Here is a 12050-nt window from a genome sequence, read left to right on the forward strand (position 1 = left end):
GGAGCGGAGCGAGTATTAATGAGTGACACCTGTGTTTCACACCGGTCTCGGGTCCCATGGAGGAGCTCCGGGAGGATAAAAGGAAGACGAGAGGACCAGGCCTGGGACTTTATGTTGTTTTATTTGGTGTATGTGCGGTAGTTGTCCATGAGGGGCTGCCGCTTTTTCGTTTTGTTGTTTATGTTTATATTTTCCATTAAAGTTACGTTCATCGTTTGCCTGAACTTGAGCATTGTTACATTGGTGCCGAAACCAGGGAGGAAGGAGTAACGCACTGTTAAAGAGCTGCGGGAAAGACATGGTGCCATCGAGTATGGGTTGCGCAGAGTCTGCCGCCATGGACGCTCAAGGTGGTGGGATGGAGTGTCTTGGCGCTGGAGGAGTCACCGCAGTTCGCCAGGACCTGCTGCTGTCCGCCGTATTGGGGAGAGCAGCCTGAGCAAGGGTACAGGGCGAGGCTCGCAGCCAGACACCGACATGGAAGGAGCTGACGCCTGTAGTCAGCATCAGGAGATGGGGGAGTAAAAGGTCATCCATTGAGGGGTATCCAGTGCCAGGCATCACCGAGGAGTTCACCCAGCTGGTGGAGGACTGGATGGCAGTGTGTTCAATGAACTGGACCAAGAATATTTTTTCCTTTTTCTTTCCTCTCTCCCCTCTGTCCTTCCAAATCCCTTTAGACTTGGTCAGAATAATGTAGAGACACGACTGATGTAAAGGAAACAAATTAACAGCAAAAAAGGGAAACTTTCTTCATCCCTTTTCTCAGTTTTTGAACTTGACACAGTGGTGGACGGAAGGAGGATGACACTGCCATAGATCGCCCACAGCAGACCGAGCTGGTGCAAATCCAAAGCTAACCTCTACCATGCTCAACATCAGACGTGCAGAGGAGAGGACTTTGGGGGCTCTGCCAGCTTCCAGTTCCTTTACACACACCACTTAAACCTAAAATATTCATTCATAAAGTTCGAAAAGGTCGAAGTGAATTACAAGAGTGTTCGCAGGGGGCTGTGTTTACATTAATCTCGCGTCATAAAAGCATTAAGGTCGAGGTGCAAGTATATTTAACCACTTACATAACTCAACCGAATGCACGATCGCTATCCAGCATTCTTCTTCATAAGCATTTGAGTGAAACAAACAATTATTACACATGCACTTGAGGAACAGTCCTTAAGACACTAGATAATTAAAATGAGATAATTAAAGTCACAGTTCCAGTAACTTAGGACAGTAAAGAGATCTTAGTTTCTATTTACTCTGAGAAACTGCAGGAAAAAGACACCCAAGCTACCTATGTGAACCTGCTATAGTCCTGCTGCAGGAGGCATGAGGACTGCAGATGTGAACAGAGCAATAAACTGTAATGTATGTAATGTAAGATGCCTAAGACACTGTTACAAGGAGACAGAAGGACAGCTGATCATCCTTGCAGTGCCAAACCATGTACCAAACCATGTGTCCCCCAGACATGTTCAAGAACATGCAGGTGCCTCAGTTGTTGAATCTTTTTATGTTCATACAAATGCTAAGACATGTAATCATTGTTAAGAAATTTGCTGGAAAAAAGAAGCTGAAAGTGAGAGAATGTTTCATTTTTGCTGAGTTTACTTATAAACATATACACTTAAAGGATTAGTCCACTTTCAAATAAACTTTTCCTGATAATTTAGTCACCCCCATGTCATCCAAGATGTTCATGTCTTTCTTTCTTTCTTCAGTCAAAAGGAAATGAAAGAAGTTAAAAGTTAAAATGTTAAAATGAAGTTAAAATGACAGTTTCAGTGCAGCTTCAAAGGGCTTTAAACGATACCAGATGAGGAATAAGGGTCTTATCTAACGAAACGATCAATCATTTTAGATTTTTTTTTTTAAAATGTATATGCTTTATATAAACAAATGTTCACCTTCTAAGTGCCTCCGTCAAAACTGCGTTTCCGTATTCTCCAAAAGATTTACGCTGTATGTTCTACGCCTTCACTATTCTACTTACGGAATGAACACAGCGCCAGTTACATTTTTTCCTTCAAGTAGAAGGATTCAGCTTCGGTCACTCTTTTTATAGCCACTCTGAAGTCAGGAGTTGTACATTAAAAACACAGTATTGTACGACTAGTCAAAGTTCAGTAGTAGTCCATGAGTATGTACAGTAAGATGTATAATAATCCAATTTTTACAGTGAGGAGGAATTTGAGGTCCAAAACTGGATCCCACTTTATATTAAGTGGCCTTAACTACTATGTACTTCCATTTAAATTAATCATTTGATACAATTCACTTATTGTGTACATACATATTTTTACATTGTACTTATATTTTAAAAACACCTGCATGTAATTACATCTGTAATTAATTTCTGTAATTACATTTATAATTACACTGTTGACCGATCCCTTACACCTTACCCCTACCCTTAATCCTACCCATACCACCAAAGCTTTCCCTAACCTTACCCGTATCCCACCTCAATAGCAGGCAAAAGTGTTTTGTAATTCAATATGAACCCATTAAGTTGTACTTATTTTTTTAATGTATGTACATAGTAGTTAAGGCCACTTAATATAAAGTGGGGCCCAAAACTGAAATTTTTAATACAATGACCTATTATATGTCAAAAATGAAAAAAAGAAATATTTAATTTTCATGTCACAACCCTTTAAAAAATATTTTATCAAATCTACACTGTAAAAAATTACCGTGATTTTAACAGTAAAAGACTGTAAAAATGCTGCGGTGAAAAACTGTTAATTGGTTTACAGAAAGTTTCCGTACTATATACGGTGAATAACTGTAATAGATCTAACGGTACATTTAATGTAATTTTACGGTAAAATACCGTTAAATTCACAGTTTTTGAAAGTGAAAAATGAGTGACTCATCACCACTGTGTTTGGTGACTGTCAGTGTATTATAAAGATACAAAACAGATATTAGTACTTCATTAGGTTGGTAAATTAACATTATATCAGTTAATGAAATATGTTATTTTTCCGTAAATTTTACTGGGATTTTTTTTACAGTGTACTGAAATCCAATGTTAAATATACATATTTAAAATGTAAAATTCACATGTAACTCCGTAAGTATGTTTACGGTTTGATGTCATTTTTACAGTATTGTTCTGGTAACCACAGCTGCCGGTATTTTTCCGTAGAAAGAACGGGATTTTTTTTTACAGTGTAAACAGTGTTACGTCTGATGTCTTTTAGAAGTATGTGTATGTTGTGTTTTTGAGTGTGTCTGTGCAGGAGAAGGTGTGGCCTGCACTCAAGCCAGCAGAGATGCTGATTGATCTGGTCCTGAGTGGTCGATTCCCGATTCTGATAAGGACCACCCCAAACACACTATCAAGGCTGACTACGTGCCATTTGTTTTACTCAGTCTTGGTTTCTTCTATGATTGTGTGTTTTGTAAAACTTGCTTTTGTTCAGTTTGATTTACAACTTTCAGTATTACTTATATTATTATTATTTCAGTTAACTTCAGTTATATTGTGTAAATATTATTTGTAAATAGTTTAAGGGAAGTAGGGAGTGTGCATTTCTTTTGCACATATCGTTTGTTCTATGTTTTGGGTTAAGGGACTAAGGGAAGTTGCATTGTATTTTTCTTTTAATGTGTGTTTATGTGTTTTGTTTTTGTTTTTTTTAAGGAATTTAGAGGGTACTAAAACTAGTTATTTTATTTTGTTATTTTGGCCTTGTCCACTCCTGAATTTAATCCCTTTGGTTCTGGTTTTCACTATATTTTGTTAATAGATCTACTTTTGTTGAACATTTATTTTTGTGAGTGAGCATTCATTTAAAGGGTTAGTTCACCCAAAAATGAAAATTATGTCATTTATTACTCACCCTCATGCCGTTCCACACCCGTAAGACCTTCATTAATCTTTGTAACACAAATTAAGATATTTTAGTTGAAATCCAATGGCTCTGTGAGGCCTTCATAGGGAGCAATGACATTTCCTCTCTCAAGATCCATAAAGGTACTAAAAACATATTTAAATCAGTTCATGTGAGTACAGTGGTTCAATATTAATATTATAAAGTGATGAGAATATTTTTGGTGCGCCAAAAACCCCCCAAAATAACGACTTTCGTGATGGCTGATTTCAAAACACTGCTTTAGGAAGATTCGGAGCCGTAATGAATCAGTGTGTCGAATCATGATTCAGATCACGTGTCAAACTGCCAACCGCTGAAATCACGTGATTTTGGCGCTGCGAACAGCTGATTCGATACACTGATTCATTATGTTTTGAAATCAGCCATCACTAAATAAGTCGTTATTTAGTTTTTTTGGCGCACCAAAAATATTCTCGTCGCTTTATAATATTAATATTGAACCACTGTACTCACATGAACTGATTTAAATATGTTTTTAGTACCTTTATGGATCTTGAGAGAGGAAATGTCATTGCTCCCTATGAATGCCTCACGGAGCCATCGGATTTCAACTAAAATATCTTAATTTGTGTTCTGAAGATTAACGAAGGTCTTACGGGTGTGGAACGGCATGAGGGTGAGTAATAAATGACAGAATTTTCATTTTTGGGTGAACTAACCCTTTAAGTTGCGGCTAGTCCTAGACAATCACAACAGCCATTAGCAGGGAATTATAACAGTGAGTGTAAGTGTAGAGCTTCTACTGCTAAATCTGGTACAGACACATTATTCATCTCACTCAGTCCTTTACTGGATCTCAATCTTCTCTTCTGTTTTTTTTTTTTTCATACACCAGAGAAATCACACCACACAAAGCAAAAGTATAGCATAATCATATCATGAAAATAAATATAGAACACTACAAATGCACACAGCCTGCCATAGAAGAGTGAGACTGTTTCTTTGCAAGGCCTTTTTAATCCTTTTTTTTCTGGAAAACCACACTTTTTTGCATGCTATGGAGGAATTCTGAGATGTTGATTGAGTTTGCATTGTTTCAATACTAGATAAAATCTGCACGCACAACATGCACTGTGTCACTATATTCCTTAACCTTTTTCAGTACAACTGACTTGATGTGATTGTGTTGTGATTAAATATTTTTTCAACAGACTGAAATGAGTTTACAGTCTGTATTCTGTATATCTGTATTGATAAGATGAGAACATTTGAAATAAGATCCAAGACAAAATGCTCACACCACCAACACCCACTACTGTTATACAAAGTATTCCAAGCATAAAAAAAATATATTCTTCTCAAATATAGATATATAAATTGTCAGATGTCATCACATTTGAGAAAAGACCCAGTATAATGAAAATGAGCAGATTCAGACTGAGCTGAGGGCTGTTCAGCAAATGGAAACAAGTAACAGTGAGACCCTAATAAAATGTTTTAAATAAATAAAAATTTAACACAAGAATGCCAAAAAGCATTTAACTTTCCCTCTGCATCAATAGCATGATGGCAGAAAGAGACATGATTGTTCATTCTGGACCGAATGATAAAGCGTCTCAGCGTCAAGAGGGAAGAGCAGCATTAAAACCCTGATAAAGAACATGATATTAAAGCTGAAAATAAAACCCAAAAAATACCATTTAAATGAAGTTTGAATGATTGAATGAGCATCTGCTGATCACTGCAATTATCCTCAATAAGAAAAGCTCAGCTGTTTGAGATCCCTGAGAGCCAAGGCCAGTAATTCAGAACTTGTTTTGTCCCTGAGCTTGAAAAAGGTTCATTTTTACATTACGTCCAGTCTTCTTGGGCGTTTCTTCTCTAATTCTTGGATGCATGCCTTCGTCGTTAACATCTACTTCGCTGCTATTGCCATCGTCGTCCCGTTCTAGTGTGTGCCAGTCTCGTTTGAGTGGCGTGAGCTCTGGAGCAGTTATATCTCCATCCTGGAACACAACACATGTTCACCAGTGTTACCAATACCCAATTATGTTCATTCTTGTTTGTTGAATTTCATACATATCAAAATAACTAAATCTAAACTGAATATGTACATTTCAAAAATAGTAAAAACATCTAAAAAACTGAAATTTCAATTCATTCACACAAAGCTGGTGATGCAGACTGGTAATCTGACATGCCGTCCATCAGGAAGGGAGTCTTACCTGTGGTTTAGTGAAGTTCCTGTCCATGCACCACTGGACAAAGTACTTTTTAGCAGCTTCTAGGCTCTTGTCATCCGTCTTCTTACAGTAAACTCTGATCAGCTGCTCAGCGAACTGCTCCGGCAAGAGTTTGGACACCTGTCAGATGACACGGGCATCAGGAATACAGGCTTTATGCCTCGTGTTTGGCCTTCACTAGACGCAGCACTTTGACAATCGCTCAAGCATATTATGTCTTTTCTCAAACAACAGTACATACATTAAATGTTTCCAAAAGTTTGGAACCACTAAGATTTTTTATGATTTTAAAAGAAGTTTCGTCTGCTCACCAAGGCTACATTTATTTAATTAAAAATACAGTAAAAAACAGTAATATTGTGAAATATTATTACAATTTAAAATAACTGTTTTCTATTTGAATATATTTCACAAAGTAATTTATTCCTGTGATGGCAAAGCTGAATTTTCAGCATCATTACTCCAGTCTTCAGTGTCACATGATCCTTCAGAAATCATTCTAATATGCTGATCTGCTGCTCAAGAAACATTTAATGTGAACAATTGTACAAAATATTTGTGTACAATATTTTTTTTCAGGATTATTTGATGAATAGAAAGTTCAAAAGAACAGTGTTTATCTGAAATCTAATCTTTTGTAACATTATAAATGTCTTTACTGCCACTTTTGATTGATTTAATGCATCCTTGCTGAATAAAAGTATTCATTTCTTTAATTTCTTTTCAAAAAAATAAAAATAAAAATTCTTACTGACCCCAAACTTTTGAACGGTAGTGTATAATGCTACAGAAGCTTTGTATTTCAGATAAATGCTGTTCTTTTGAACTTTCTATTCATCAAGGAATCCTGAAAAAAAAAAAGTACACAACTGTTTTCAACATTGAAAATAATCATAAATGTTTATTGAGCAGCAAATCAGCATATTAGAATGATTTCTGAAGGATCATGTGACACTGAAGACTGGAGTAACGATGCTGAAAATTCAGCTTTGCATCACAGGAATAAATTACTTTGTCAAATATATTTAAATAGTACACAGTTATTTTAAATTGTAATAATATTTCACAATATTACTGTTTTTTTACTGTATTTTTAATTAAATAAATGTAGCCTTGGTGAGCAGACGAAACTTCTTTTAAAAACATTAAAAATCTTAGTGGTTCCAAACTTTTGGACTGTACTGTACTTGATCATTGCATTTTCCACAGACAATATAAAGAGGATATTTTCATTCGGACTAGAAATAATACAAAAAAAAAAAAAAAAAAAACATTAAAGTTGTCCTAAGATTTGGAGTCAAATTACAGGGGGTAAAAATGACTTTAGAAAGATTTTTTACAGAGATTGGTAGGTTTTGTTAGTAAAATTTGTTGACTTTAGCGATCTTTGCTTCATTATATGCCAATTTTTTTTAATTTTTCATCAAAAATGAAAAAAAAAACAAAAAAAACAAACAAAAAAAAACACTTGTGTTTTTTTGCCCCAAGTTTGCATGCTTGTAACTCAAGAAGTAATAAAGTTATCTTATTATCGTTTTAGATTCTGGTTCTTAATCTTTTCTTTTGTTATCTTCATTTTAAAGGAACATAAAATAATGTTAAAACTAGAAATGTATCTGTTTTTTTATATCAACAATTACATAGAATATACCTGTCTGAGTGCCATAAATATTGTTTCTCCAAATGCATGCTTTGCATGCCTGTAACTCTAAAAGTATTAAAGATATCTCAATATTAGTGGTTCAACAGATCACAAAACTCACGGTTCAGATCATATCACGGTTATTGAGTCACGGATCGGATCATTTTTTGGATCAGCACAAAAAATGAAATTGGGGGGTAACTTTACATTTATTACTTAGCCCACTTTAACTACTCCGATACCACAGCAGAAAATACTAGCCTAACTAATACATTATTAATACTACATTATTAATACAATTATTAATACTACTAACTAATACTAATACAAGGCAAGTGAACAGACTGTAAAAAGAACAAATACTGTACACTAATTACAAGCATAGATAAATACATCATAAAGTTACAAATAATGTATAAGGTCTAACTAGTATTAATTTTCATGTACAGAAATGTAATAATTAAATATAAAATGACACTTTACTGTATAAATTTAATATAGATAATCTTTGTTAAAGCTGTGTTTTGTTGTTTGATTTACATGACAGACAACAGCAGGTATTTATAGGTTGCTGTCACTTTAAGAGTTAAGACTCCATGCACGCACACATCCAATAGATACATAGCCGAATTCTCACCTCGTTCAATTAAGACATAACCGAATGCGTTTATGAGAATACTTGCCGAGACGGGTATTTTGACTAATACAATGCGTGTATGTGACCATCCAAGTGCATTGAGGACGCAAAAGACAAGCTACGCAATATTGTGTTCATTATCGCAGATGAATCGCCTTCGATAATGAACGCGATATTGCGTAGCTTGTCAGTGATCTACGGCTCTGTCTATTAAATGCTGCTCCATTTGAAAGCAGGTGATGGTGATTGAGCGGTAATCAGGGAACCGGCTTTACTGACGAAATGCGCGTGACAATCGCATGCGATATATCGCCCAGCCCTATTTTGGCCTTCATCACTATGCTTGTCTTTCTTCAGAAAAATTAACAAAATCAAAAAATTGAGCTGAGGAAGTGTCCAAAATGTGGTTTATTTGACACGTAATTACCTAGTTGCAAATAAAAGAATTTTTACAAAATAAGCAGAAAAGCAGAATTTTTATATATTTTTCAAAAGTGCTAGTGATAAAAAGTCTGAAATCACCAAAGAACTATAAAAGCGTTGCCTAATGACATTAAAGCAAGACTGATAAAGCCACTCTTAGGCTGTATTTTCCCCGAGGCCAGTGTATTTCCAATTGTTTTCAATGGAAGTGCCACATATTTAAAAACACCAGCAGCAGCATGACGACGCACTGAGCGTCTATTCCACACAGAGCTGCACAGTTTTTATCTGGTCACTTAGAGTTGAAAAATGAAAAAACGTTGGATAAAAGGCATCGCTCAACACTGAAAAATTAGATCAGCTGGTAAATTAAAACTAAAAGCTACAATCATTCAGAGTGCAGGCTTTCTGCATATTTTATTTGGATTTAGTTGGTCGATGCATCTATAAATCCTTGGTTGTGCGTGTTTTCTTTTTCAGGTTCCTTTTGCACCCATACATTGTTTTAAGCCCTGTTGTTGCGTTTCTGCTCACCGCCGTTGGCCTGTTAAGTCACGGATAAGCATTTCGCCCCTCACTTCACCTGCGCACATTTGCGGTTTTGGATTGTCTGCATTTATTTACCCATGTGCATATCCTAAATCTTTCATTCATTTTCTTTCACTACTGACTATGAAAGACTCCATCCATTCACCAAACTGCTTGTCCTCTGTAGGATTTGATGTTTTGTTAGTGACTATACCCGATTATGTTGTACCTTTGTGCCAAAAAAAATAAATAAATAAAAATCTGTGTACCTGATTCTTGCGGATCTTGATGGCTTTGGTGGGATCGTTCTTACAGTAAAAATGAACACTGTTGATGGGGTTTTTGTCCTTCATTCCATAATCCATGTGAATTACCTAAAGAACAATTGAGGATAGTTGACAAAACACTTTCAGTACAGTTTGACATGTTGTACTACTCAGAATTACTTTAAACAGCACTTCACTTTTTCTTTTTTATCTACACATGCAGTTTTGTAAACTCATTAACTGAGAACAATCAAACAATCAAAAACAGCCAACCAACATGGTCCATTCCACAAACGAATTCAATAATCATGACTCAAAAAGATTTTTTTGGTTAAAAATGAAGAAAACAAAAAGTGTGTACATTAAGAAAAATCAGTGTTGATATCTGTCTCCTTATCTTACCAAGATTTACAACATTAAGATTATAATAATGATTTATAATTTGAGCTGTGAGGTAGGATTTCGCAGGAAATCTCAGTCTTTGCGTGGTTATGTCGTAAACCGCGCAGAAGGTCTGACTGTTACAGCAGGTGCTGGAGTGTGTAAACTAATGAGCAACATTATTAACACAAGGGATCGTTCAAAAAGGCAACCATCTGAGGAATGATTCAATGTTAAAACAAAGAAATCTCATTCAGAAAGAGCTTACAAGCAAACAGGGCCTGAAATACAGCTTGTATCAAATTTGGACTTGCCTTTCAGAGATGGTGACACCTGAAGACATTTAAAGACAGATAGGCAAGATATCTGGCAATTATGTTTTTTTTTTTTATGTCATTAGACTGATAAAATGATGGCCTGTGAGCTCAGGTACAGTGGTACAGCTCAAACCATCACAATCATCCACGCTGAAGAACTGAGCCGAAGCCCAACCTATATAATTCCCAAAATCAATGTTCCTCCGTGAGTAACTCACAGCTCAACGACTAGAGGACATGAGGACTATGAGACTTAAATCAGCATAGTTACTGACTGGTTGGCTTTGTTCACAAAAGAAAAGAAAAAAGACATTAACAAGCATGCAATTCTCAACTGTGTCTTGACAGGTAAGACTAGAATAGAACTTTCCCCTTCAACACGGTTATTATAAAACAATTTGTTACCTCACAGGGCTAGATAAAGATGCACAAACAAACTGAGAAAAACAATGTTCCCACATACACTAACTACAAAGTCCTCAGCTATCAGGTTGCCATCTGTGCCGCTGGGTTTGGATTGGGCCACTTCCTTCGCCCAGTCAAGCAGTTTTTCCTGCAAGAGATCACAGATGCTATTGTGACTATTTCATCAGCAAATCACTCACTTTGCACATACAATTCACACTTTGCTCTCTCTTTATAAACTGGATCTACAACCTTTTTGTAGAGACAAAACTATAATGGATTTAATATATAAAACTACGCCTACATACGGCTATATATATATATATATATATATATATATATATATATATAACAAAGAATACATATATACACAGAAGCGAAAGTAAAGTCAGGAAAAACAGAGGTGATCAAAGAATGGCAAATTACAAACAGTTAAAACCTTTGAGAGCCAGCAAGGAATCACAACTTACAATGGTTAGCTTAAAACGCATCGCAGAAATGTTTCTATACTTTTTGGAAGCTGTGGTGAATGCACCGTTCTGCAGGAGTTTCAGTGCGCTCGAGCTGGCGTGTCCAATTTTTGATTGTTCTTCCTTTCTTCCTTTGATTGAGGAAGAATCCTTTTCTACCACAGGTAAAGACGACTGAGCACTGAGGCGCTCGCGTTGGTTTGTTATATAGCAAAACACACCAACACTCCTCCTTGGGTTGGACCGGCCAATAGCCAGCATGGATTTGACGCGTGAAAGAAATCATTTGTGTGTTTTTACGACTTAATTTGCATAATTTATGAAGTGTCAGATCTGGGTACGTTTTTCTTCCAAAAGCCTTTAAAAAAAATAGAGTAATGCATTTACAGTAACGTAACATACATTGTTAAGATATTCTGAGAGGTTTAGAACAAGACCAAATACGGCATATTGGGAGTATATCAAAGCAGGGATACATTCTTACACATGAACAGGGCTTGACATTAACAACCGCCTAATGCGGGTGGATTTCAGCTGTGGCGGATAAGACAGCCACTCCCACTAGCCACTTTGGAGGTTTGAATATAATATCAGCCTACAGTCAAATGAAAGGTAGCCAAGCTCGTCGTAGCACAAAATTACAATCCAATCACAATTCTTCATCGATTAGCTTGCATTAGTGAAGGCGGGATCGGCGGAATCGTGCTGAACGACACACAACAGAAGTGCTCTCTCACGTGCGCGCGCTCTTTCTCTCTGTCACGCGTGCGATCAGATCTTCTTGCGTCTGAATAGTCAAATACACGCACACACAGATGTCAAAATGTCCATCGTGTGGAGTATCTCGCGTGGAAACAGTCGGTTATGGCTTAAGCCGGGCACACATTTAA

General features: G+C 36.3%; 1 protein-coding gene across 2 annotated transcripts in view; it reads right to left on the minus strand.

Moving 5' to 3' along the window:
• Positions 1 to 4676: 4676 nt before the first annotated feature.
• Positions 4677 to 12050, minus strand: part of samhd1 (SAM domain and HD domain 1) — a 33779-nt gene continuing 26405 nt past the window's right edge. For both annotated transcript variants that reach the window (XM_048178411.1, XM_048178410.1), the window contains exons 13-16: positions 10749 to 10838; positions 9591 to 9695; positions 6074 to 6211; positions 4677 to 5854 (exon numbers count right to left, since the gene is read on the minus strand). In XM_048178411.1, the coding sequence (XP_048034368.1) occupies positions 5654 to 5854; positions 6074 to 6211; positions 9591 to 9695; positions 10749 to 10838 (534 nt within the window). In that variant the 3' untranslated portion in view covers positions 4677 to 5653. The remainder of the gene's footprint in view (positions 5855 to 6073; positions 6212 to 9590; positions 9696 to 10748; positions 10839 to 12050) is intronic.

Source organism: Megalobrama amblycephala, linkage group LG24, assembly GCF_018812025.1.
Source record: "Megalobrama amblycephala isolate DHTTF-2021 linkage group LG24, ASM1881202v1, whole genome shotgun sequence".
Taxonomy (NCBI): domain Eukaryota; kingdom Metazoa; phylum Chordata; class Actinopteri; order Cypriniformes; family Xenocyprididae; genus Megalobrama; species Megalobrama amblycephala.